General features: G+C 60.1%; 2 protein-coding genes across 5 annotated transcripts; one reads left to right on the forward strand and one right to left on the reverse strand.

Moving 5' to 3' along the window:
- Positions 1 to 72: 72 nt before the first annotated feature.
- Positions 73 to 4,920, forward strand: ERFL (ETS repressor factor like). Its single transcript, XM_061139450.1, has 5 exons — positions 73 to 139; positions 3,060 to 3,294; positions 3,636 to 3,831; positions 3,925 to 4,042; positions 4,472 to 4,920. Exons 1-5 carry the CDS (start codon positions 73 to 75, stop codon positions 4,918 to 4,920), a joined length of 1,065 nt encoding a protein of 354 aa, XP_060995433.1.
- A 740-nt stretch (positions 4,921 to 5,660) lies between these two features.
- ARHGEF1 (Rho guanine nucleotide exchange factor 1) lies at positions 5,661 to 26,081 on the reverse strand. 4 transcript variants are annotated; one of them, XM_061139448.1, is made up of 31 exons: positions 25,881 to 26,081; positions 21,324 to 21,366; positions 21,136 to 21,219; positions 20,170 to 20,283; positions 17,974 to 18,072; positions 17,659 to 17,701; positions 17,173 to 17,419; positions 16,510 to 16,539; positions 16,146 to 16,245; positions 15,900 to 15,996; positions 15,789 to 15,824; positions 15,420 to 15,557; positions 14,391 to 14,496; positions 13,775 to 13,786; positions 12,796 to 12,963; positions 12,395 to 12,540; positions 10,422 to 10,568; positions 10,022 to 10,104; positions 9,660 to 9,785; positions 9,458 to 9,572; positions 9,232 to 9,332; positions 9,064 to 9,141; positions 8,773 to 8,848; positions 8,514 to 8,681; positions 7,892 to 7,979; positions 7,658 to 7,744; positions 7,238 to 7,305; positions 7,065 to 7,151; positions 6,491 to 6,654; positions 6,306 to 6,408; positions 5,661 to 6,043 (listed from the first exon to the last, which is right to left on the reverse strand). In XM_061139448.1, exons 2-30 carry the CDS (start codon positions 21,351 to 21,353, stop codon positions 6,325 to 6,327), a joined length of 2,922 nt encoding a protein of 973 aa, XP_060995431.1. In that variant the 5' UTR covers positions 21,354 to 21,366; positions 25,881 to 26,081; the 3' UTR covers positions 5,661 to 6,043; positions 6,306 to 6,324. The 4 variants fall into 4 exon arrangements, with proteins under 4 accessions (XP_060995431.1, XP_060995429.1, XP_060995432.1 ...); XM_061139446.1 differs by lacking the exon at positions 25,881 to 26,081 and adding an exon at positions 24,654 to 24,902; XM_061139449.1 differs by lacking the exon at positions 25,881 to 26,081 and adding an exon at positions 22,277 to 22,427.
- Between the last annotated feature and the right edge of the window lie 699 nt (positions 26,082 to 26,780).

Genomic DNA, 26,780 nt, shown 5'->3' on the forward strand with positions numbered 1-26,780 from the left:
TGTCTCTCTTGCTTGCTCCATCCTGTCCTCATCCGTCTGTCTGTCTGGCCTCTCTGCAGGGCTGGCTCCACCATGGACTGTAGCTGCGTCTCCGACCTTCTCTTCGCCCCACCCGCCCTGCCGGCTCTCTGGACCCCTGGTAACTGGCCCAGACCTACCCCACCCTTTCCCCAGCCCTGGGACCTTCCCAACCCTCTGGCCCCTCCTTTCTGCACCTCTCACTGTCTTTCCTCCATCTGCCCGGGGTCTTGGTCAGAGTCGCCTGAATCCCACCCCTTAGTGAAAAACTTGGCTAAAAACTTCACAGCCAGATGTTCCTGCCACCTGCCTGCTGGGACACGAGGGTCTTTTGGAGGACAGGTGAGGTGTGGAGGTCTGAGCGGGACAAAGATGCTAGGGCCTGAAGACCTGGGTCTCGGCCGGCCGCAATCTGCTTCCACCCAGGACCTGCGGGCAAAGAGAAGCAGGGAGACTGGAGACAGATGGGCGCTGATGGCGCAGGGCCGGGGACGAGAGGGGGCACTAGACCAGGCGCTGGTGGACAAGTGGACAGACCGGACGACCCAGGCAGGGGGACACGGAGACGCGGCCCAACCAGCTGGAACGGGAAAGAGGACGGCTTGCTTGGAAGTGGACACCCAGACCAGGGATGTGGAGGACAGTAAGACTTGGACGTGCATTTGAGTCCAAGTCACACACCCCGCAGATGGGCAGTGAGAGGGAGAGGTGTGTGTGTGTGTGTGTGTGTGTGTGTGTGTGTGTGTACACCACCAGACAGAGAGACGAGACAGACTCCGTGCTGGTTATTTAGGATCCCGGCGTGTGTCTCTGGGTCACCCTCCAGTTTCCGGAAGAAGGGGTCGCACTGGGGAAATGTGTGTCCATCTCTTTGTTGAACTGGTTCTGCCTGCTTGTCCGTGCACGTCCGAGGTCACCTGAGTGTTTACAGACTGGGTGTGCTGTGTGTCTTTGGGACTCTGAATGTCCACAATTCCAGGTTGGCGGGGGGAGTTGTCTGCCAGCTTGCCTCAGTAGGCAATGAGCCTTTGACTGCTCCTTCCATGGTGTGTGGCATTCTGAACCTAACGGAGGTCTTATCTTGCTGCGTTTTGGGTTGCGTGGGTGGGTGGGTGGGAGGTCCCCCAGGCCTGTGTCGGGGGCTCTGTCTGTGTCTGTGTCTGGGGCGTGGGGCTGGTTCTTTCTGTCACTGAGTGTGGCTGCACACTGGGGGCTGTGTGTCTTGATGTGTGTGTGTGTCTGTGTGCCGAGGTTGTGGGTCCTCCTCTCTCTCATTGTGTTTGTGGGTCGGGACGTACAGCACACCCGAGAACACGCATGGAGGACAGGCCGGGTTGTGTGTCTGTGTGGTGTCATCTTCGGGATCGTTTGGGCGTGTCTGTGTGATACAGCCGCTGGGACGTGTTCCGGGTGTGGAATGGCCCAGAGAGCGTGTGTTGTTGATTCGGCTGTCTTCTTAGATGAGAAAGACCCCAGACAGAGTTGAGAGAGAAATTCTCTCTTTAGGGAGGAAACTGCCTGGCCTTCGCCAGCCTCGGGCAGACCCCGGGCAGCCTGGCTGGAACCCTGCTTCTCCTTGCCTCCCATCCCTGAAATTCTAACAAGCCAGAGAGGGCAAGGAACTGCCTTGGGACCACACCAGCAAGTGGATACCAACAGTCTCCCAGCTCAGAGACGCTGCCCCGGCCACCCCAACCACCTTCCTTTCCTGCAGGGCTCTCTGCGGACTGTAGGCTAATTCTGCCTTCTGTTTTCATGCCTGGGTCTGGGGTCTCTGAGGAGGGGGACGGGGACAGAGACTGTGGCACAGGAGAAGTGGGACCCAGGGCCTGGGGCCTTGTGGGTGGGAGGTGAGATTTAAGGGTGGGCAAGCCCCTCGGTCTCCACCTAGCATCTGTATGTCTGGACACTGGGATGCAGGGCGCTCATCGGAGCTGTGGATGCTAAGAGCTGGTTGTGGGACTTCTCTGGAGGTCAGCAGTTAGGAATCTGAGCGTCCACTGCAGGGGGCATGGGTTCAATCCCTGGTTGGGAACTAAGATCTCAGGAGGTGAAAAAAAAAGAGTTGGATGCTTGTGACTGGGGTGGGGGTTGCTGTACTGTTAGGGTGTCACGAGGGTGTAGCTGTCAGATTGACACATGCGTCTTGGTGTAGCACTCACGGTCTCCACCACATGGTGTTTCATTTGGGCCTTTGGGGTTCTGTGTGTCTCTCATCACAGTTATGTTGTTAGCGGGTCCCGGTGCTGAGGGGCCTGAGATGTGCAATCGTGTGTGTCTGGCGTGTCTCCCTTGGTGGCATGATTGTAGTGTCGTGTTCCAGCGGGAGTGTGGCTCTCTGGTACAGCCGGGGATTACCTCGAGGGGGAGTGGATGTCTGTGTGACAGGTTGTGTGCTGTGGGCGTCTGCACACACACGTGCTCTCAGACCGACATGGCACAGAGGCAGGGCGGGGACACAGGGAAGTGATAGGTATAAATACACGGACGGGTACGGAGGCACACGTGTATGCAGGCCCAGCCTGGATGTCCCAGGGTGAGGTCAGCCTGGGCGGTGGAGGGGTGTGGGGTGGTGAACTTTGGGGAGAGATGGACAAGGGGCAGGGAGAAGAGAGAGCAGGAATCAGGGACTGTTCAGAGTGCACAAGAGACCAGACCTCGTGGGGCAGGACCAGGCTGGGGGGCACAGGGAGAACGCAGTGGAGGGCGTGCCCTTTCCTGCAAGCCCCTCCCAGACCCTCCCCCCCAGCATCAAGGACAGGGGAATCTGGTCCCTGCCACCCTCCAGCCCAGCTGTGCCAAGGCAGGAGATTGGGCTGCAAGTGCCAACCCAGGGCCCCTGGACGCTGAGGTCTCTCCCTCTGGACAATCTGGGGACTGGACACCAAGTGGGATGTGGAGAGTGGGCGTCGGCTCCCCAAAGATGCCTGAGGCTGCTCATCAGAGACCAGGGGTCAGGGGAGAGGGGGATGCCTCCTGGTCCCCCAAATCCCCGACTCAGCGCCCTGACCTGGGGCCGCTCTTCTGCCTCCCGTCCCCAGGCTTTGCCTTCCCGGATTGGGCCTACAAGCCAGAGTCGTCCCCCGGCTCCAGGCAGATCCAGCTGTGGCACTTTATTCTGGAGCTGCTGCAGAAAGAGGAGTACCAGGGTGTCATCGCCTGGCAGGGGGACTACGGAGAGTTTGTCATCAAGGACCCCGACGAGGTGGCTCGGCTCTGGGGCATCCGGAAGTGCAAGCCCCACATGAATTATGACAAGCTGAGCCGGGCGCTGCGGTGAGGAGGGGCTGGGGACCTCGCCCCTGTCTCCTCACTGACCCTCTGGGGCCCTGTCCCCTGGGGGCTTTCCCTCAACTTCCTGGGGGGCAGAATCCTTCGGGATCCCAGCGCACAGGGCTCTTCGCCTGTAGCTACCCTAAGTACCCACTTGTGAGTGAAGGACCAGAGCCCTGGGCTTTGGAGCCACACAGACCCCAGCCCCTGCCTGGCCCTGTGACTTTGGCCTCAGTTTCCCTAAGCTGTTGTGCCCTATGCTGGGTCCCAAGCAAGTGTTGGGGGCTCTGCCTTCACCTCCTGGGGTCCCACCCCCCACATCAGTGTCCTCCCTCTGCTCACAGCTACTACTACAACAAGCGGATTCTCCACAAGACCAAAGGGAAGAGGTTCACCTACAAGTTCAATTTCAGCAAGGTTGTGCTCGTCAATTACCCGTTGTTGGACATGGCGGCCGCCACCACGGGCTCCCCACTCCTGCTGACCCCTGGTCCTTTTGGGGGAGCCCCTGGCCCAGATGCTCCTCCCCTCACCCCCGAAGTGAGTTCGGATCTTGGGGTCCCCAAGCCCTGAACCCCCTGGGGCAGGAACAGCCTGTCTGAGCGGTACCTATTCCCTCACCTCCCTCTCTAGACCCTGCAGACCCTGTTCTCTGCTCCACGCCTGGGAGAGCCGGGGGCCCGGGCACCCCTTTTCACCCCCGAGACAGACAAGCTGCGTCTAGACAGCCCTTTCCCATTCCTGGGCTCCGGTAAGGGCCTGGGGTCCAGGGGTGCCCCCAGGGTGGGGGCGGGGGGTGGGCAGGCATGCTGCACGTGTGTGAGGGAAGAAGGTGGGCAAAGATAGATGGAGGAGGAGCCAGGATGCAGGAAGGAGGCCCTGGGCGAGGCTGTGTGTGTGCGTGTGCATGTGTGCATGCGTGTGTGTGTCTCTGGAAGTCAGACGATGCGAGGAAGGTGAAGCAGAGAGGAGGGAAGCTATAGAAGGGGTCAAGCTGACAGCAGAGCTTTTGGGGGGCACTAAATGAACGGGAGGCAGGCAGGGGGGTGGAAATGAGGGGACCCACGTGAGGGTGGGGAGATGCTGTGTGGGAGGACGATGGGAAAAATCAGGTGTAACACGGCAGGGAGGAATGAGCCGGCCCAACTGACCCCCTCTGTGCCTGTCACCTTCTCCCCAGGTGCCACCGGCTACTCCAAGCCCCCTGGCCTGCTGGGGCACTTCGGCCGCGCCTTCCCTGAGCACCCCTGGAACTTCAGCCCGTACCTCACTGGCCCCTTCCCCAAGCTGCCCCCGCCTCTCTACCCACCACACTTCTACCCCAACCCCCTGGCCAGTTCCCTGGGCCACCTGCCTTCGGCAGGGGCAGGGGGCGGCCCCACCGCCACGCCCCTGCTGGCCGCCACTGGGGAGGGCCTGGGCCCGGAGCGTCCCGCGGGCCTGGCTGTGGCCCAGCGCCTGGCGCTGCCGGGGGCGGGAGGTCCAGAGGCCACGCTGGGCGGGAAGGAGGACAGCGACTCGGAGCTGGAGATCACCGACGTCAGTGGCTGCAGCTCTGACAGTGACGGCGACGAGGGCCTCCCCATGCCCCCCAAGGCCAAGGCGGGCAAAGGGGCGGTCGGCAGCTGAACCGCTGCGGGGAGATGGATTCTGCCGGGGTGGAGACCAGGGCGGCCTCCCGCGGGCTTCTTCTGTGGCCCGGTCTGTCCTTGATGTCCTGCCGGAGGCTGGGCCCGGGCACATGGCTGCCCCAGGCTTCTTCCCCAGCCCCAGACTGGGGGGTCTCACCTCCCCTCTCCAGTGAGGGGAGGGGACACGATGACCTCCAGCCTCCTCCCCAGGCTCCAGTCTGAGCGGGGGGGTGGTCCCCGCCTGACCTCCCCCCCTCCTGAAGTGCAATATGGCGCCCAGCCTCCCCCCACCCACCTGCCCCTGTGCTGTGACCTGAGTGTTCGTGTGGCCCCAGTGCTGACGCCTGCCCCCCACCCTTCGCCACAGGCCCCCTGGGGACAGGGAGCTCAGAGCAATAAACCCGCCCCCAGCCCCCACCCAGGAGGGCCCCCCTCCCCCCGGCCCCCATCAGCCACCCCCAGAGATTTACTACAAAAATAAACGAACGGAAAGAAGTGTGAGATGCTGGATGCCCAGCATCGGCATAGGTGACCAAGGAGGCTTGGGGGTGGGGGCTGCGAGAGGTGTGTGTGTTGGGGGGGGGCGGGCAGCCCTGGGGAGTCAACGTTAAGACACGGGACTGGATGAACGCAGAGGTGATGCGGTGGGACAGACGGAGGAAGCAATGCCAGACAGTCTTGGGGGGGTTTCCAGACGCCATTCTGGGGCCCTTCCCCACCCTCACACACTCAGACCTCTTCTTAGATAATATATATTAAAAAATAAACCTCCAATTCAGGGTATAAAAACAGAGCAAAGGCACTTGGGGGGTGGGGGTTGGAGGGTTTGGCCACCCCCACCCCCACCCAGGCAATACTGAGATGGCCCAGGAATGGGGGCCAGGTGGGGCCCCCCCGGAATGAAGCCCTGAGTCCCCCAAGTGGGAGGGAGAGAAGGCCAAAGCCAGTGGGAGGTGGCTGGGGGCAGTGATCCCATCTGGGCGCCCTCCACCCCCCAAGGCATGGCCCGGGGCAGCCCAGCTCCCTCTCCTCAGGCCCCTGGGGTTGGAGACGCTGGGTAGTCGGTGGTCTGGGTGGTCGGTGGTCGTGCGGTGGCGGGTGGCCCTCTCCTTGCGAAAGGCCTGGGGGCAGGGGAGAGGCAGGAGCAGAAGGGAGATGCGGAGAGAGATGGAGAGAGATGGACAGGGTGGAAGGGGAGGGTGGGAAAGAAGCACAGAAGAGCCAGAGAAACAGAGATGGAGACAGGAGGCGGAGTGGGGAGATGCAGAAAGTCAAAGATGGAGGGAGAGAAACGGACAGGGCTAGGCAGCTGTTAGCATCCAGTGGGGTCACTCGGGCGCCTCCTCTCTGGCCTGTGCCCGGCTCCCCTGGCCCCCCACTCACCTGCCTGGGGCAGGGGGCCTCAGGTACAGCCAGACTGGGGGACGCTGTTCTCCCCAAGCTGAGACAGGAGGAGTCTCAGGCGGCAAAACTCCTCCTCCACCTCCTGGTTTTGGGGGATCATCAGTGAGAAGGGCTTCCACTTAGTCAGCCCCTTCCTCCCCACTCCCACCCCCAGGCCACACCACCTCCAGCTGCTTAATGGTCTCCTCCAGGCTGAGCAGCTTCTCCCGAATTTCCTGATGCTGCGTTGGGCTTGAGGGGCCGCCCCCTGGGACCCCATCCCCTTCGAGGGGAGGTCCTGCCCCGCTGTCTTCCTCCGAAGGCAACAGGAGCTGTTTCAGGGTCAGCACTGGACAGGGGTGAGGGGATAGAGTCAGACGTGGGGGGTGGTGAGGGCTGGGAGATGTAGCTGGGGATGGGTGTGGGCCTACGGTGGGAATGAGCTTCTGGTTAGCCAGACCTGCGGGAGGGGCTGGGGGATGCGAGGAGGGGTGGAGGGGTGCAGGGGTGTGAAACTGGGGCTGAGGAGCAGGGCACCAAGCACAGAGATGGGCCCCGGGGAGAGGCTGAACTGAAGGTCAGGAAGGGACAGGGGCTGCAGGAGGCAGAGGGGCTTGGGGCCACCAAGGACGCTGGTGCAGCCTGGGGCTGTGCACGGGGTGGACTGGGTGGGTTTGCTTCTGGTGGCTGAGCACAGGCAGGTGGGAAAGCAGTGTGGGGGCAGGCGGTGGCCGCCCTGCGCAGGTGGGGCTGAGCTACCTTTCTGAAGGGCCTTGGCAGCGAGCTGGCCCTCAAGGCCTTGTCTGCAGAAGGGCAGGAGGGAGTTGAAGAGTCTCTCCATCCGGCCTGGGTTGGGGAGAAGGGGCTCAGTCCCTGCCAGGCTTCCTGTGGAGCCCCCCACCCCAACTCATCGCCCTTCTATCTAGGCTCACCATCCACTGGGGGCATCTCTCGGCTGCCATTGCCATTTTCGGAGCTGCTAAGCAGGGGTTCACGGGTGCTGGGGGGAGCAAGTGCCGGGTGACCCCACCGCCCTGGCCCTGGTGGGCAGCAGGGGCAGGGAGACAGGGAGCTGGAGGTGGGGAAGGCAGGGAGGTCCGGAGATAGAGATAAAGGTCGAGTTTGGGAGACAGGGAGACAGAGAGGCTTGGCCAGTGGAAGACAGAGAGGCCTGGATTGGAGACAGATGGGCCATGGTGGGGTGGGTGCACACCTGCACACACCTTCACGTGCATGCACATAGACACACACGTGCACATGCATGCACATGGAGACTGGGCTGGAGCTCAGGTTCTGGGGACACACAGGGAGGCTGCCCCTAGACCTCTGGTTCCCTCCCCTGGTCCCCTCACCTGCTGGGGCTGGGCCGGTGTTTTGGTCGGGAGGTGGGGGCGGGGACCTTCAGGCATCCAGCGGTCTCGGTGATGATAGTACACCAGCTGAGGAGACAGGCCAGCCCCGTGGGCCGTCAGAGCCCCCAGACCCTGGGCCAGGACATCCCACCCCCACCCTGTCCCCAGAGACCCTGGGGCCTGGGCCTCCTTCTTCTCCTCCTCCACCCGTTCCAGGAATCCAGACCCACTCACATCCTCCTCTCGGACACCGTCTGCGCCACCAGCTCGTATATCTGGGCCTCATGGTCCCAGGTAAAAATGACATAGAAGGCTTTGTGATCTGCAGGGGGAGGGAAAAGTGAGGCTCAAAGCCAGGGTCACCCCAACATGCACCTGGGGAAATCCTCCATGACCTTAGGGCTCCCAGGACTCAACTCACCTACTCTGCCCCCGTCCAGAGCCCTCCCTCATCTAATCAGGAAATGACAGCCCTGTCAGCTCTACCTCCAAGACCTCCAGCACCCTCCCACCACCATGGCCCCACCAGGTTTCAATCGCTGCTCTCTACAGCCCCCAAGATGGGGCCAGGGCATCTTTACAAAATACTACTTAGAACTGGCAGCTCTTCTGTGCAAAAACCTGGGGGCAGTTTCCCATTTAACTTAATAAAATTCACAAACCAGCCTGGCACCCTGGCCGTGTCCAGTCCAGGGTCCGCCCCCCCTGCCCCCCCAAGCCTCAGCCTCAGGGCGGCCAGCTAGCCGCCGGCCCCCCCCCCCCCCCCCCCCCCCCCGCCCCGGTCACAGAGCATGCGCGCCCAGCTCTTCGAAGGGTTCCTCCGCCATCCTGGGGACGGCCGTGCCCGGGGGCTCACCGGTGGCCACCTCGCGGGTCATGGCGGAGGTGAGCCGCAGCACCGGCCGCAGCATGGTCTTGCCGTCGGGCGTGGGCGTCAGCGTCCGGCTGTGCGACTTAAGCAAGAACCGGTCGTCCTGGCGCTGAAGCAGCAGCAGCAGGTCATCCAGCAGCAGCACGTGCACCTCTGCGGGTTGGGGGCAGGGCTCAGCACCCCCCCGACACCCTGGCCCCGAGGCACCCCTCCACCCCGCCCTGCTCGCTGCTCTGGCGCTCACCCACAGCCTTGTCCTTCGTTACCCGCCACGTCAGTGGGCCCTCGTGGATCAACCTCTTGCTGGTGATGTCCAAGTTCTGGAGGCAGGCAGGAAGGGGTGATGGCCGGTGAAGCCGATGGTGGGGCGGGGGAAGGTGGGGATGACCACGGGGGGTCGGTCAGGTCAGCTCATTCCCCGCTGGGAAATGAGGGGGGTGGGGTCAGAGCTGAGGGGCCCCTCTTGCTTCCTGGGTGTGCTATCAGAGAATGCCCAGGGTAGGGTGAGAGGAGGCGAGGGGAGCGGGGAGGGCACCTTGAACTCGCTCAGCATGGGGTCATTGCTCTGCCGCAGGTGGGTCAAATCCAGGCGCCTCTGATAATCCTTGAGCCGCTAGGGGCAGGGAAGGGAGGGTCACCGGCTTCCACAGACCCCTGCATATGCACGCCCCACCACCCCTGCCCAGGGCCCCACCCTGCTCACCAGCAGGTCCTCCATGTCCCGAACGGCATAGTTGACGTGTTGCAGAATTTCCCGGCAACACTCGGCTGCCCGCTCCACTTTCTCCCGTTCTGCGGTCTCTTCTGTGGGGAAAGCGGAAGACCGGCCCCGGGGTGAACCCCAACCCTGGAAGCTCCGGGTCGCGAGGCCAAGGCTGGAGGCTGGAGAGCCAGGGTCCGGAAGGACGGGGCGGGGCCGCTCTTTCTACCTGTGTTCTGCGCGATGCTCTGCAGAAGCAGCGGGTACTTGGTCAGACGCTGCATCTCCGTGGGGATCATGTCCTTCAGCTGCAGCCGGCGGCACCGGGGCCGGCTCTCGGCGTCCTGCAGGAACGGCAGCGCTGAGACACCAGGACGCTGGCCCCCTCCCCAGGGACCCTGGGGCCTAGACCACCTCCCCCCCCACCTCACCTGCACGAAGGTACAGAACCGGGGTTCCTTGCGCTGTTTGCTTTTGAGCTGCTCTAAGGCGAATGACTGGCGGCTGCAGAAGCGGGAGGAGATCTTCTGGAACCACGAGCCCTCGGCACCATCGAACTACAGCGAGAGGCAGGTCAGGGAGGGTATCTCAGGTGGGATGGAGGTCAGGGCTAGAGGCCCAGACCCCTGGGGCTTGGATGCAGGTAAGGTTGAGACCCTGGGCCTGGGTCCCAGGTCCCCAGCCAGGCAGAGAGGGCGGGGCGGGGCGATGGGGAGGCGGGGCAGTGGAGGGGAGGGGCGGGACAGTTGAGGGGGAGGGGCAAGTGGGCGGTGTCTGGGCGGGGCTCTCTCACCCGGGCCAGCAGCACATCTCCGATCTCCTCGATGAGGTAGCCACTGTCCTGCCTCCGCTTCATCAGGCAATCAAGCAATAGGGCTGTAGGGAGCAGAGAGGAAAGGTGGTGCTCTGTCAGAGTCCCCGAGATTGGATGCAGAGCTGGTCGGGTGCTGGGGGGTGGGGGCTCGGGCTGCAGGTGGGTGTGTTGGATCCTTGGGGCCAGTGACTGCCCCCCCCCAACTCCCCGCCCCATGCCTGTTGATGATGTGTCCCTAGGAGGTGAGCTCTGGGGATCTGGGGATCTGGAGTGTGGCCCTCCCCAGTGCTAGACCAGAGGCTGCCCGGGGTCAACGGCAAGGCAACGGAACAGAGAGCTGGCAGGTGGAACGATGAGAGGGCCACAGTCCCGCACTCACAATGCACCTCGATGAGCTCGTCCAGGCTGGGGAAGATGGTCTGGAGCTCCTGCTGGGTGAAGTAGCCCCCGTCTGCCATGGGCTGATAGAAGAGTTCGTGGAGCACGCGGAGCATGCGCACATGGGCCGCCTCCGTCACCAGGAGCTCTGTGGGGACAGCAGACAGGAGGCAGTTGGAGTTGGGGAGCATGCAGACTCTGGGGGTGTGGGGGGGCCCTCTCAGAGGCAGGGTGGGGAGGGGATGGCACAAGGAAGGCTCTGGGTGGAGCCACTCACCCCTGAAACAGCCACTGAGAATTCCTCCACCCCACTGCCTTTCCCATATGGCAGTTGCAGCCAGCCAAGGGGACCAGCAGTCCCAGTTTGCCTCATACCATGAGTTTCCCGGGACATGAGATTTTCAGTGCTAAAACTAGGTCGTGTGGGCATGCACGCTCAGTCATGTCTGACTCTCTGTGACCCCATGGACTGTAACCCACCAGGTTCCTCCACCCATGGGATTTCCCAGGCAATACTGGAGCAGGTTGCCATTTCCTTCTCCAGGGAATTTTCCCAACCCAAGAATTGAACCCATATCTCTGGCATCTCCTGCATTGGCAGGCAGTATTTACCAACTGTACCACCTGGGAAGTCCCCAAACCAGGACAGTCCCAGGAAAATTGGGGACAAGTTGGTCGCCTCACTGCCTGCAGCTGCATTTCAAGTCTAACCATCCAGCAAGTTTCTCAGGCTGTTTCTGGCACAATGACTCTCTGACAGGTTGATGGCCTGGGATCCAGGGGGCTCCAGGGGGTGCATGCCTGAGTTCCAGTGATCCCTCAAATCCCCAGAGACTATATGCACGATTTTGTATGTTAAGTATGCATATATTTCTGGTGAGAGAAACTGCCATGCTGTCCAATGTGGTAGCCACTAGCTATGCCAATAACTCTTAAATTTTGCTTAATTAAAATGAAATATAATGCAAAATTCAGCTCTCAGTTGTGCTCACCATGCTTTAGATGCTCAACAGCTGTTATGTGGCTGGTGGTTACCATGTTGGAAAGTACAGACAGATATTTATTGCATGTTACCATCATTCCAGAAAATTCTATCAGATGGAACTGGGAATGTTTTGATCATTATCCTCAGAAGGATCTGTGACCCAAAGGGCATCTAACCACTGCCCTAAAACTTCTGAATGAGAATCCTTCTCAGCCATTAAATAACCTGTAAATTAACTTCCAAATGAGTTTCCCAAAACACTCTACATCTGGCAAACCTCTCTCAACACAGACACAATTTGAAATCACAGGGAAGAATTAAGACAAATATGGTATCTCTCAGCTCAGAAGCAAGCATTGCTAAAAATATATTATCTTCCCAAACTTTTCTGAGTGGGAATCTTTTTCTCCCCTGAGTGCTTAAGATCATAGTCGTAATAGCAGTCACAGCTGAATGCTCTGTCCCTGGACCCATCACTGTGCTGAATGCATGAATCATCTCATCTTTATCTCTGTGGGACTTTTAAGGGAGGAGTTATCACTGCTCACATTTCACAAACAAGGAGACAAAGGCTTGTGCTAGAAATGCAACTTTTATAGACTGTTTCTGGCTGTTCACGTCAACATTGTCCCGCACTACAAAAAATTCTTTAGAGAGGATTTCCCTGGCGGCCCAGTGGTTACGATTCTGTGTTTCCATTGCAGGGAGAGAGCATGGGTTCAATCCCTGGTCAGGGAACTAAGATCCCACATGCTGCGTAGCGTGGCCAAAACAGAATAAATTCCTTGGAAATGTCACTTCCAACAGCTGCCTTCCCATTCCTTCCCTGGGATGTTCTACAATTTAGCTAACAAATGGCCCTCTGAGAGAACTGGGCGGCCTTCAAGCTCTGGTGTAAGCAACAACAAGACGGCCATCCCCCTGCGTCTGTCTTTGCCAGAGGTGGGCTGTGTCCTTGGCCATAGTGGGCTGGAGGGGGTGGCACTCACCACTGATGACCTCCTGCCGCTTCACCTGGCTCCTAGGCAGGTTGTGCAGAATGTCCTGGGGGACAAGCTCTCGCCAGCCAGGCGGCTCCTCCGGTTCCAGCTCTAGTCCCGATCGGCCCGGCTCCCCCTCGTCTCCAGGCTCCGGGCTGTGGGACAGAGGCCTCGTCAGGTGCCTGGCTCGGGGCATCCCAGGAAAGAGCCTTTGACTCCTTCCACGCCCATCCCCTAGGGCAGCCAAGCTGCGGACTGGCCCCCAGATCTCTGGAAAGCAGCGGCTCACCCCTCTCCTGTGACCACTGGAGGCCCACAGTGACCTCAGCATCCGATATTCCCCACCCTGGCCTCCCTGACTCTCCAGGCTGCCTCGGTGGATGCGGGGGGCAGGGCGGGGAGTGACGTACGTGGCTCGTCGGGCAGGGCCAAGCACGGCCGTGGCGGAGCTGGGGTCCATGTCCACGTCGCTCCGGGAGCGGCCCCCACCCCGGCCCTTAGCCCCGAGGCTGCCCCGGGAAGGCCGGCGGCGGTCACTCACCCGCAGGCTCTCTGAGCGCCCCAGACGCCCTGACAGCCTGGACCCCGAGGCCAAGGACAGAGTCAGGCCCGGACAGAGACAGGGAGAGACCAGGACAGGGAGAGACGGGGAGAGACCGGGACAGGGAGAGACGGGGACAGGGAGAGACGGGGACAGGGAGAGACGGGGACAGGGAGAGACGGGGAGAGACCGGGACAGGGAGAGACCAAGACAGGAAGAGACAGGGAGAGACCGACCGGGACAGGCGGGGAGAGACCGGGACAGGGAGAGACAGGGAGAGACCAAGACAGGGAGAGATGGGGAGAGAGGAGGACAGGGACAGACCGGGACAGGGAGAGACGGGGAGAGACGGGGACAGGGACAGACGGGGACAGGGACAGACGGGGAGAGACCAAGACAGGGAGAGACCGGGACAGGGAGAGACGGGGAGGGAGACGGGGAGGGACCGGGACAGGGACAGGGAGAGATGGGGAGAGACCAGCACAGGGATCAAACATGCAACAGAAGAGAGGAGAGAGTCAGAAGGACCAGTGTAACTTCGGGGTGCAGGGGCAGTGGGGGGTGGTCAGAAGGGATACTGAAACTGGTGGGGGAGGGACAGGGACGGGGAACCCAGTAGGGAGCAAAGGACTGCCCCCTCCCTTCCCTGAGGCAGGGGGATGGGGGCAGAGCCAGGAGGCAAGGCGGGGAGGGGGGTTTCAATACTTAGCTCTTCGGCTGGGAGGGTGGTGTCCCCACCCACCCCTCACAGGGGTGAAGGGGAAGGGGTGGCCCCTGGGGGGAGGGGAGGGGCTAGGAGAAATGGGGGAGGGGCTAGCCCTCCCCCCACCCAGGGCCCAGGCACCCACCTCTTCCACTTTCTGGGGAGAGAGGGGGAGAGGGTCAGAGGTGGACCCAGAGGGAACCCGACTCACCTCCCCCACCCACCACAGGGTCCCCAAAGCAGCGGCACGAGGACTGGCAGGGGGCAGAGCCTGCCCCCCAACTGTGAGGAGGACAGGGCCCCCAGGCATGGAGCACAGAGGGCTGGGGCGAGGGAGGGAGGGGGCGCTGGGAGGCAGGAGCAAGGAGGCTGGGCTGGAGGCTTAAGAATTGGTGGGGCGGGTGGGGGGACGGAAGGAAGAGGGGGTGGTAGTGGGGCAGAGGGAGAGGGGCCAGGAAGAGCCGAGAGGGAGTGAAGTGGGAGAAGAGGAAGCGGGAGGAAAGGAGAGCAAGAGGGGGCAAGGGGAGAGGAGAAAAAAATTCAGTGAAAAAGGAAGGAGAGGAAGAAGGGAAGGAGAAAGGGAGGAAGAAGGAATGAAGGGAGAGATGGGGAAAGGCAGAGCGGAGGAAGAAGGGAGAGGAGGCGAAGAGGGAGGAGCAGGGCAGAGTGGAGACGGCTTGGCTGGGGACAGGCAGGTGCAAGTGGCAACATGACTCCCAACACGTACCCTCCCCCGCCCAGCCTGCGCCCGCCCCGGGCACCTCTCTGTGTCGGCACCCTCCTCCGTGGTCTCTGGGGGCGCTGGGGTGTCCAGGCTGGCTGGGCCCTGCGGGGGCGGGTCCCCCACTTCCAGGAGGGCATCAACACCTGTGGGGACCATGTGACGGGGGAAGCAAGGCTGGCTGGAAAGCCCCTGCGGTGGTGAGACCCACACCCCCCTACACCCTGGGGGCCTCCATTCCTTGAACCATCCACTGCCTGGCCAACACCACGTGGCTGCTCTGTATTTTAGTGGGGGACAGACAGATGGAAGCTGGTAGAGAATCTGCCTGCAATGTGGGAGACCTGGGTTTGATCCCTGGGCTGGGAAGATCCCCTGGAGAAGGGAAAGGCTATCCACTCCAGTATTTCTGGCCTGGAGAATTCCCTGGACCGTATAGTCCATGGGGTTGCAAAGAGTTGGACACGACTGAATGACTAAACACATGCACAGACAGATGGAAAGAGCTCTGAAAACAGGGCCCTGGGCAGCTAGGGCCCAGTGGGTGAAGATGTCGCAAAACTGAGGTGCCAGTCTCCCACTTGGAGAGGAGACTGGATGCCTCCACATTCATTCATTCTCCCAACACTCCACTGGGACTTGTGGGAAGAGAATGTATCCCATTTGGAGGGGAGGAGGCTGAGGTTCAGAGAGAGGAGGGGTTTCTAAGATCTGACATAAGTAAAATGCAGAACCAGGATTTGAACCCAGGCCCTGGCCAAGTGGCTTTCTGGGGGGCGTCACCCAAGGAGTGGGAGACCTTTCCATGGAGCAGCCAGGTTCACCATCTAAGGGGGTTGATCGGTCATGGACTTAGAGGGTTCTGGGAAATGAAACCATGGGGGCTGATGGGAAATGTAGTCCAAGGAGGTGGGGAAATCCATCACCAGGACAGAGGTCAGAGCTTAGGAGGAAAGCCGTGGAAAAGGTAAACCAGGGGAAGGAAGTCGTTATCAGTAACACTAGTGGCAAGAAGCAGGGAGGGCAGCGGACCAAGGGGCTGTTCTGCTGGGGGGTATAGGAAACTCACCTGGCTCCCGGTCAGGGCTGTCCCCAGACAGAGGGTGCAGAGAAACTCCAGGGGTGTCCTGCCCAGGGCCTCCGAGATTCCGGTCCCGGGAAGGAGCCCCCTGACCTCCCTTACGTTCTGTAAGGCCCGGCTTCTCAGCTGGGGACGTATTGAGGGAGAAAACGGAGTATGAGAGTCAAGCGAATCAGATCCACAAGGGCTGGGGGATCTAAGAGGCTAAGGTCCTCCCCATCACCCAGGAGACCCCTCCTCCACCCTCGGACCCAAGAGTCCTAGCCCCTCGCCCCTCCTCCCTCAAATCGTGTGGGTCCCCCCACCTCCCCTCTTAGGTCCCCAGGATGGATGATGCTCTAGATTCAGGACCATTACCATCAACCTCGACCTTCAGGTGTCGAAAATCTGGGGCTGAAACGAGAGATGGGACCGTGAGATAGGGGCAACACGGGGAAGTCGGGGCAGGGCCAAGGCTGGGCACCTCACCCTGGGGCTCTCCCCGGTTCCAGCGGGCGGCATCCAGGAAGCTGCTCAGGCCTTTCTTGGTCTTGGTCGGTTCATCTGACCGCCGGTTCCCTATCATCTGGGGAAGGGGGGTAGAGGGGGCTTGGCATTTCTGGACCGATGTCAACAGAGGGCTCAAACCTCAGGGGCATAGAGGTTTCCTGGGGTGGAGGGGGGAAGGCCTTCTCTGGGGAGGAAAGGGCCAGGTTTGGGCTCTCAGGGAAGCACCTTTTTCCGAAAGAAATTCCTCCCGGACTTCTTGTCCCCGCTCTTGGTCCGCACCCCAAGGTGCCGCATGTACAGGCTGATGGCGTTGACCACGGCGGCACTGTGGGGAGGGGACAGTGAGGGCACACGGACAGACACGCAGGCTCCCAACGACGCAGGGACCCTGCCGCCCCCCACAGCTTCCCTCCGCTCACCTCCCACCCCAGCCCCACAACCACCTCCTGCTGAGCATCTGAGCAAAGGGAGAGAGAGGAGGTTCTAGGGAATGGAGCCGGGCATGCAGCTCAACACCCAGGCCCCCAGGTAGACCACCCCCCTTCAGGCCCGTGACACCAATCTCCCTGCCAGCCTCTGCTTCCATCACCTCTTCTCTTCATCATTAGAGATGGTGTGCCTGTAAGAAGAAAAAGTCTGTGAGCAATGTGCTAAGCCTGGGGTCCCTGACTACCCAGCCCAACAGGTCACTGTCCCCTTCAAAGGTGGGGGGCACTCTGCCAAAGCATCTGGGATGGACAGTTGCTGGAGGAGAGACCCTCACTCGGGGCGGTGGGAGTTGCAAGGGCAGGCCCCAAAGCCCAGGCCTGAATGCAAGACCATGGATGAGACCTGGGAACTGGGAGGGACCCCCAAGCTGGGAAGGGAAGATGCAAAACCAGATGGGTGAAAATGTGAAGGCTTCCCAGGTGGCACCAGTGGTAAAGAACCTGCCTGGCAATGCAGATAGACAAGAGACACAGGTTTGATCCCTGGGTCAGTAAGGGCCCCTGGAGGAGAGCATGGCAACCCATTCCAGTATTTTTGCCTGGAGAATCCCATGGACAAGAGAAGCCTGATGGGCTACAGTCCATGGGGTTGCAAAGAACTGGACATGACTGAAGCATGCACACAAGGGCCCCAGAAGTTAGGAGAGGAAACCAAATGCGTGGAAATGACCCCTGAAGCTGAAGAGGAAGCCTGGAAGCAGATGGGACGAGGATGGGATAGCAGAGGGTGCCCCCTGGGCTAAGGAGAAACCTGCCCCACTTACTGCATCTCCTCCAGGTGGGTCAGCTGCCGCTCAGCCAGATGCCGCTCCCGGGCCTCATAGCTGGCACGGTCCCGCGCCACCCAGGCCCCCAGCTGGGCCAGCTCCTGCTCCCAGGGTGTCATGCCCATGAGCTTCTTGGAGCGAAAGTCCTCCAGCTGCCGGACCACGGCCACCTGCTGGCTCTGTACCACCTCCTGCACAAACTGCCGCTGGAGGTCCTCGGAGAAGAGGTCAGGCCGCGTGCGGTCTGCGGGACAACGGGGCCCGGGCTGGGGGCCAGTTCCCTGGGCCGTGAGTCCGCCCCTCGCCCTGCCCACCCTTGGACTCTGACAGCCATGCTTCCTTGGGCTGGGGTGGCCGTTAGAAAGGAAGGCATCTCCGCTGTCCAGGGACCGTGGTGCGAGTGTGGCCTCCCACCCCGGGGGGGGGTCCTGGTCCCTGCTCGCGACTTCTCCCTCACCCCAAAGTCCCCTTTCATTTCCTTACCAAGTTCAAAGGCCACGGTGGGAGGGACCATCACTCGCAGAATCTGCTCAGGAGAGAGAATGGAGTGAAGGGGAGGACGCGGCAGTGAAGGGGCAGCCGTGATGGGATGAAGGGATGGCAGCCCAGGCAGCAGGTGGGAACGGTGCTCTGACGGGAGGAGCAGTGGATGGAGAGCCAGGCTGGCACGAGGTCTCCCACCGGGCGGGCCAGGCCTCCCTTCACACTGTCCTCAGCAGGGTGGAGGTTGGGAGGAGCAGGGTGGCTGCCCAGGGGGTTGGGGATGGGGGACGGGGGGCCCTAGAAGGGGTCTCTCACCGAGTGCTTATCCAGGAAGCTGTGGTAGAAGTCGATGAAGGCCTTCTTGAACTCCTTGGGGCCCAGGGAGCCGAGCATGTCCGCATGCAGGCAGCAGAGCTGCGGGACACAGAGCGTGACCCATCCTCTTCCCCCCCTCCCAAACCGCACTGCCCCTTGGAAAGCCTCGGGGTGCAAACCCTCTGGGAAGTGCTCCCCGATGTCCCGCATCCCAACACCCGACTCCCGCATAGCTGCCCAGGGCCACTGCACCATTCCCTTAATTTTCTCTCCTGTGAAATGGTTCTTTGGTCTGTCTTCTCGCTGCTGCTGCTGTTACAACCATCACCACCCCCAGCTATACTAAGAGGGCTCAGTGCATCCCCGACACTGTCCAAACCCTCCACCTGCATTAATCTGTTCAACCATGGGGAGGACCATCATTATCCCGTTGTTGCAGATGAGAAAACAGCTAGTAAGTGACAAAACTGCGATTGGATTTCTGGCAGTCTGTCTCTGCGACTCTCCATCGCCAAGCAATACTGTGTTACTCAAGGGTGTGTGTGTGTGGCAGCCAGGAGGTTCTGATTCATCGGTGTCTCAGGGCCTAGCGCACAGCGGGGCTGATCACGTAAACAGAAGGACGAGTGATGCTCGCTCACTCATTCATTCGTCAAGCATTCCCTGAGGTTGCCTGTGGAGGGAGCCCTCTGCTGGCTGACAGTGGCAATGCTGTGGGGCCTCCAACCTGTCCTGGCTCCTGGCACACTCTCACTGGGTAAGGGACATGGTCTCAGTCGGCTAAGGACTCGCCCCAGTAATCTACACCTGCCCCCTTCCCACCCCCCACCCCCCCAAAAAAAATCAAAACTCCATCTGAGGCTAAGAGGAAGCAGCCCAGGCGACCACAACCATCTCCCGGCCGCTCCACCAGTCAGTGAGGTGAGGGAACGGCATGAGGACAAATCTCAAAACGCCAAAGGCCATCCGGGTCACGTTAGTCACACCCCTGACCCTGGCGAGGCCTCAGTTTCCACATCTGGAAAGGGACACAACAACCAGCACAACCCCTGGGCTAAGTTCCAGGAGCTCAAGTTCCAGAAACACTCAGGCTCAGCAGGGGGACTCCTTTGCCCAGAAGGCCAGTGCCTTAGGCATTAGGGGAGGCTGCAGAGGGGACAGGACTTTTCTGGCAATTTCCTGATTTCCTGTTTCTGATACTTTGGTGTCAGTCAATATAGCCTTCTCTCTGCCACCCCCAGGCATCCCTTTCCGCCACTTCCATCAGTCTCCTTATTTTCTGGAGGGGGCTTCCCTGGTGGTTCCAGATGGTGAAGAATCTGCCTGTTTTGTGAGAGACCTGTGTTTGATCCCTGGGTTGGGAAGATCCCCTGGAGAAGGGAATGGCTACCCACACCAGTATTCTTCCCTGGAGAATTCAATGGACAGAGGAGTCTGGTGGGCTATGGTCTATGGGGTTGCTGAGTCAGACACGACTGAGCAACCAACACTACGACCCACGTCCAGTACAGAGCAGTGCCCTGGTCTAAGCCCAACTCCCAGCCTATGCTGGGCTGCGTGGGGTCCTCATGGGGCAGGACCCCAATCCACAGAGCCTTCTCCAGCCAGCACTGGGCCTTCTTCCTCCCTAAGCCACCTGCCGGGTTCTCTAGACTCTGCAGGCGTCTCCCAGACAATACGGCTCTGCATTCACACCTTCCCAGTATTTTCTGCCTGATACAAGTTTTCTGTAGCATCCATTACGTCCTCTGTGCCTTGTGGGCTGCTTGGAGCGGTCTCCTTGTTTCTGGACCAGGGCCTGCTGTGCTGCCTAGGCCCGAGAAGGCTACTGGCTTTCTCCCAACCACCAGCCCTGAAGCACTGACTGGAGGCACCTGTGGAGAATTAAGATTCTGAGGCTAAGGGCGCTGTCACTGACGAGTGATGCTGCCATGGGCACGGGAGGGCAGCCGGGGCACGGTTTTCCTCCAGGCTGCTGGATTCTCTGTTGCTCTGCGAGACTGCGCCCTGTTTTGCTCAGAAATTTACACTGGCAGCTGCAACCTTGTCTGGACCCCATGGCGGGCTTCCTGGCTCTCAAGCTGTGTGCTCTGGGTCTCTTTCCCAGACCCTCCTGACTCATCCTCGTGGGCCTAAAGCACTGAACACTGCGGCCGGTCCCAGCCCCGCCCCGTGCCTCCCCAGCCCCGCCCTCACCAGGGGTCCTGGCTCAAACTGCATGGCCACGTGCTGCAGGAGGGCCATGAGATGGGCCGGGCGCCGCTTCACCTGATCCAGGTTCTGGAACTGGTTGTTTTGTTCCTCGGGGTTCTGAGGGGTGGGGAAGGGAGTGAGACAGAGGGGAGCAGAGGAGGGGCTTGGGGCTTGATCCCCGCCCCTCTGCCCGGGCACCTTCCCCAAAGGACCCAAGCTGGGGGGTGGGGGTGCTGATGGTGCCACTGCTGGGATGGTGGCCAGTTAGGGGGTGGGGAGGATGGATGAGACTTCATGTTCTAACGGTGGGTGGTGAGGAGAGAAATCAGGAGAGATGGAACGAGGATCTGCGCTGTCATTACAGGGAGTGGGCAGCGATAAAAACCGCGATCAGAGTAAACCGGCTGACAGCTTGTGCTGTAATATCGAAACGGGCACTGAGGATGGGGTGAGGGGATGAGGAAGGAGGTACTAGGAAGATGAAAGAGAGATGGGGGCTTCCCTGGTGGTCCTGTGGTTAAGAATCTGTCTTGCAATGCAAGGGATGCCAGTTCGATCCCTGGTCTGGGAGGACCCCACATGCTGCAGAGCAATTAAGCCCCGGGCGCCTCAACTACTGAGCCCACGTGCAGCAACTACGGAAGCCCGCATGCCCCTAGAGCCTGTGCTCTGCAACAGGAGAGAAGCCACCGCAATTGAGAAGCCCACGCAGGGCAACAAAGAGAAGCACCACCCCCTCACTTGCCACAACTAGAGAAAGCCCGAGCTCAGCAGTGAAGACCCAGCACAACCGAAAAATAAAGACATCCTTAAAAAAGAGAGAGAGATGGGCAGAGACAGGAGGCCAAATGACAGCATCAGAGGATGGAGAACAGGGTGTAAGCGGGAGGGGACGCTGATGATAGGGCTTGAGGGCTGGGGCCCCGGGGAGCCTGAGACAGAGGCTTTTCCAGCCCGCCTCCCTCTCACCGTCTTCAACTCAATCTCAAAATCCTCGTCCTCTGCCCCGATGATGCTGACGGGCACCAGGCCGGGTCGGGGGGGCCCTGGGGCCTGTGGAAGGCGAGGGATGGCTTCAGCCCACATTGCTCCCCGCCACACAGCACCCCCCTCCCCCACCTTCCCAGTCCCCTCACCCCTCGGCCCTCTCCACTCACCGCCCCTCGGGCGACGTCTTCTGCCTCCATGGGCTCTGCCGGGCTGGGGGAAGAGGAGGGGCCGCGGTTAGAGGGGTGGGAGGCAGGGAAAGCAGGGCGGTTACTCACAGATTCCTGGCCCAGGTGCGAAGGTGAGTAAACAGCCTCCTCTCCCCCCCATCCCGGCCTCCACAGCTCAATGGGGCCTCTGTGTGGCGACAAAGAGCCCTTCAGAGGCCAGCCAGGGCGGGGAGCCCGAGGACAGGGAGCCGCGTGTGGGGGGGAGCTGGAGGACGGGAGCCTGGGTCCATGAGAGAGCTGTGGCCCAGGAGCCTGAGATTTGGGGTCCCCTGATGGAGGAAGGGCCTGGGGGCTCTTGGATCTAAGTAAGCGAGGAGGGGTTGGGGAGTTGGGTCCTAGGGGGCCAGGGCTTGCAGGCCAACAGAGTTGGAAAAGTTAGAGGGGAGCTGGGAGGGAGATAACTGGGGTGTGGGGGCTTGCCTCTGACCTGCGACAGACTTGGGGCAGGATGTTGCCTCTGAACCCACCAGCCCCACTTCCTGTGACAGGAAATCACAATGGCAAATCCCCCAACCCCCAGCTCTCTCCACAGAAGAAAACAAAACTGCAAACCCTCCTCCTTCAGGGACCAAGGGGCCTGGAAGCCACTTCTCTTCCTGGGGCCCTGGCATCTTTCCGGCTCCCATCCCAGAAAGTAAGGGACGGTCGTCAGATAGCTCATCCCCCCAGGTGCCTCTGTCTCCCTCACCCCACATCCACCTGTCCCGTCTGTCTGTCTGCCAACTTGCCTCTCCCCAGCCAGACCTCCCTGGCTGTCTCTTGCTTGAGTCAGCCTCCTGTCTTTTGCCTCTTTCCTCCCCGATTCTTCATTTTCTCTCTCCCTTCCTTCAGACCTGGCTTATTTTTTCCCACCATCTCTGCCTCCCCTCCCCCCACATCCGCCGAGGCCCCACCCTGTCTTCTCTTGCTCCGTCTTCCCTCCTCGCTCTTCTCGGCCTCTGTCTCCCCACGCCTGGTTCCTGCAGCCACTGTCCCCGCACCTGTCCGCGTCGCTCGCTGTCTCCCCCCTCTCTCTCTCCCATCTCTCGCTGTCTCTCCCATCTTGTCTCCCTTAGAATCTCCCCGTCCCTGTGTCTTCCCACCGACATCTTCGGTGTTCTTAATTAGTCTGACTAATGCCACTTGAGCCCGTGTGTCAGGCAGGAAGGAGCTGTGGAAACGGGTGGGGTGCACCGCTGGGGTGAGGGGTGGCTCTCCCCACAGCCCAAAGCTATTTATAACCCTAGTCGCCTGAGTCCGATCCTTCTCCTCTTCCACTGGCCTCCTCCCTAGCACTCAATAAACAGCAGCCGGCCTTTTGACTCTGATCATTAAACAATGATGCCTTCTGGAGTGTCCAAGTGCCATCCTATGGGCTCACCCAAGCAGGCCTCATTTTGATTCTTTTCTATAAAGTGTGTCTGTCCAACATCCAAGCTTGGGTGACTTCAGATCTGAGCATTGTTAAACGTTCACATAAATAAAGTTGCAAACCAAGGCAGAAGAATAGTAGTAATTATTTATTATGAGAGCTGAACTTACACTGCACTTACAGTGTGCTAGGCGCTGCTCTAAGTGCTTCTCACAGAGTAACTCACTGAAGCCTCATGACCACAAGCAGCCCTGTGCTGTTATTACTCCCATCCGAGACAGAAAGCCTTCACCAGGCCACCAGCTGCAGCTTCTGGGCTGGAAGGCATGACCATGGACACGGAGGGTCCATGCTCATTCCACTCAGGGGTGGGTGGAAAAAGTTCGACAGAGGCAGGGGTAATTCCAAAAGGGCCAAGGCAAGGACACAGGTTTATCTGAGCAAATGCTTAGGTGCCAGGCAGGCCTCGGAACATGCACTTGATATGTATTACTTCCTTCATTCCTCATCACCACGACAGGAAATAATAGCTAACGCGGAATGTGCACTAAGTGCCATGAAGTACAGTATTAGTGCTTGACAGGTATAAACTCAATCCTCTCAGTGACCCTGGGCAGTTTTCTTATTACTGCTATTATTCCCATTTTACAGAGGAGGAAACTGAGGCACAGCTTATAAGAAGCACTGCCAGGATTCTGACCCAGGCAGGCTGGCTCCAGAGTTTATGCATTTAACTCCCAGAATGTGCTGCTTTGAGAGCATGGAGAATCCGCACCCCCACCTTAGGAAACTGAAATCTCAATCAAAGCTGAGACACAGCAGGTCTCCCTATGGTATCCGGGTATGTGGACACTGTGATCTGGGCAAGAGTTCAGACTGGACTCAGCTGCTCCACAGAGGCCTGGGCTCAGAGAGGATTGGGGAGGAGGGTGGCTCCTTAAAAGATGGGGCATGAAGGAGTCCTGCAAAGTTAGAGTGATAGGTGGAAGCGGTCAGATGGATCTAAAGGCAACTGACAAGGCCTGAGGTCCAGCAGAGAGGGTGCTGTGTGCATGGGGCTGTGGAGATGAGGGCAGGTTGACAAGGTCCTTAACAGTGGGGGTCCGAGAACAAAGTGGGCATGCACAAGGACTACATGGGCGCCTGCATATTATGCAGGGCTCAGGGTCTACAACAGGCTTTCCTGGTGGCTTAGACCACAAAGAATCTGCCGGCAATAAGGATCCCTGGGTCAGGAAAATCCCCTGGAGAAGGGAATAGCTACCCACTCCAGTATTCTTGCCTGGAGAATTCCACGGACAGAGAAGCCTGGCAGGCTGTACAGTCCATGGGGTCGAAAAGAGCCGGACACGACTGAGTGCCTCACAGTTCAGGGTCTATAAGATATTGAGTGGATGACCCTGGTCTCCAAGAACCTCTGGGAGCCTTAAAGAAACTAAAACACAAAGTAGTCAAGGTTAGTCCTTGGAATGCATAAGGCTCCAGATTCTGTTTGACACATGGTGGTCTACAAGGATCCTTGGTCCACAGGATCGTAAGTCCATAAGGGAAAGAAGCCAGTGTGTGGGACCTCTGGAGATTTAAAAGGGGAACAGAATTCTATAGGGGAGTTTGGTGGTCCCCGAGACCCACAGTCTACAAGGCCCCGGATTCTAGCAGATGCTACTGATGTATCGAAACCCCCAGTCTGTAAGGAGCTGCACCTCCACTCGGGGCAGTCAGGAATCTTAGAGGTCTGTAGGACCTAGAGATCTATATGGAACGTGGCAGGTCTACACAAGCCCCAAATCATATGTAGGACGTGGCGGGTGTACAGGGGCCCTAAATCCTACACGGGACTTGGCAGCGTGCATGGTCAGGGATGCTGGGGAGGACGTGCGGAGTCAGGGTCTGACGCCCGCGGGGGCCGCGTCCCTCACCTGCTCCAGGTCGGAGGCGAAGCACCGCAGCAGCCAGAACCGAAGCCTCCGCGCGCCGGCTCCGGGCTCCCCCACCCCCGACTCGGAGTCGCTCTAGCCAGCCCAGGGTCGGCCTTTGCGTCCAGCTCCACTCCTCCTGCCAGCCGTTCTAGCCTGCTCCTGCCGGGCTCCAGCCCAGAAAACTCTACTCCTCCTTGCCGGCCGCTCTAGCTCTCCGCTGAGCCACGCAGGCCAGATAGGGCCGCTCTGGCCTGTCTAGGAGGGCTGGCGTTTCCGGGTCTCGACTGCCCCCGTCACTCTCCTGGGCCCCGCCCCCTGCCCCCCGCCCCCAGGCCGGAGGCGGGGATAGTTTCAGCCCCCAGATCAGTGTTCGTTCAATCCGAGTCGCCCCGACCCTTAGCCGTCCCCCCAGACTGGGGTCCCCGTCCTATCTCGCCGCCCTAACGTGGGACCACTTGAATTCCCAACACCTATACATTAATTCTCCCTGCAGTCCCCCCGGACACCCCCGCACACTTTCTGCTGGGGCTGCAAAACAAAATCCTGGATTTTGCAAACAAAATCCTTTCCCTCTGACATGCAGCGGTACCTGGAGAAAACTAAATACCTCTTCCCGGGCCTCAGTCTTCCCATGAGTACAATGGGGAACGATCTCCAGTTTTTGTCCCCTACAACCTATTTCCCAAGGTATAATTCCTGACCCAACCCAGAAAAAGATCTTTCCAAAAAATGCTTTCAAACGCGTTCTGCAACTTTCAGCTGTAAGACAGCCTATGGCCTATCGCCACTTTTCCTTTTGAGTGGCTCTAAAGTATGCGGACTTGGAGGACGGCGCTTGGCTAAAAGCACCTGCGAGTTCAAATCCCAACTCCACTCAGTCTCACGATGTGCGTGCCTTGGGACGAGTTGGTTTTACTCCCTGGGTCTCAGTATCCCCACCCGTGCAATGGGAATGATCATCCGTCCTCCGCCGGACAGTTGGGAAGCTCTGACCCCGGGCTTGCAGCCCTCATCTCACCTACCGGGCCCTCAGCAAGTATTACTTCTCCTCTCTTTGTCCCCTTTGACAGATGGAAAAACTGAGGCCCAGGGAGGGGCGGCTGCTGGCTCAGCCGGGCCGGTAGGAGGCCCCTCCAAGGCCGGCAGCGCCCAGCCCCCTCCCTCCTCCTCCCTACTTCCCCTAGCAGCCTAGGGGAGGGAGGCCGGGCGGGGCCAGGGACGGTGTACCTGGTGTCCGCGCGGGGTGGTGACCGGCGGGGCGCCCGAGGTCGGGCTCGGCGATCCCGGGCCCGGTGTCCCGGCTCCCGCTTCCTGGCTCTGGCGGGGCAGGAAGTTGGGGCGTTTTTCCGGAGGCCCCAGCCCCGCCGCCCCTCCTTGCTTCCTGCCCGCGCCCCGCGCCCGCCCGGCACCTCCGCTTCCTTCCCCTTCTCGCCGCCGGCCCCGCCCTACTTTCCCCGCTCCGCCCTGGACCTGCGGGCATCAACCCCACCCGGACCCCGCCCAGTTTCTCCCGGCTTTGTCAGTCTGTCCCTCCGCAGGGCACGGGCACCACATTTCTCAGATCTGCCTGACGTCGGCCATCACCTCCCTGGCGAGGCAGGGGGCCCTGCGTCCGTCTCCACCTGCGTGTGGCCGCCCCTGCTCTGAGTCTCTGTGTATCTCTTGGTCTTTTCTGTTTTTGCTTCTGTGTGTTTCTGTCCGTGTTCCTCTCTTTGCCTCTGTCTCTGACTCTCTTGCTACGTTGAGGTCTTTCCCTCTTGCTCCCGAGCCTCTGCTTCTCCCTGCTGTCTTTTCAACTCTTTGTCACTTTCTGTCTCAGAGGCTTCTCTCCCCATCGCTGGGTCTGGATCTTTCTGCATCTCCCATCAGTCATTTCCCCATCTATTGCTTTCCTTAGAGTCTCAGGGGTCAGCCTCTCCATGTCCATTTTCAGTGGACCCTCCTTGCCTTTCTGTCTCTTCCTGGCCTCTCTCTCTGATGCCCTGTCTCCCCAGTGTCTTTCAGTTCACTTGCTCTGTCTCTCCATCCTTATCTCTGTCTCAATTTCCCTCCCCTCTGTCAGCTCAGACACACTGTACCTCTGTCCTTCTCTCTCATCCTCTCCAGGTCTTCCCACCATCCCCAATT

This window comes from Dama dama, chromosome 4 (genome assembly GCF_033118175.1).
Source record: "Dama dama isolate Ldn47 chromosome 4, ASM3311817v1, whole genome shotgun sequence".
Classification (NCBI taxonomy): Eukaryota; Metazoa; Chordata; class Mammalia; order Artiodactyla; family Cervidae; genus Dama; species Dama dama.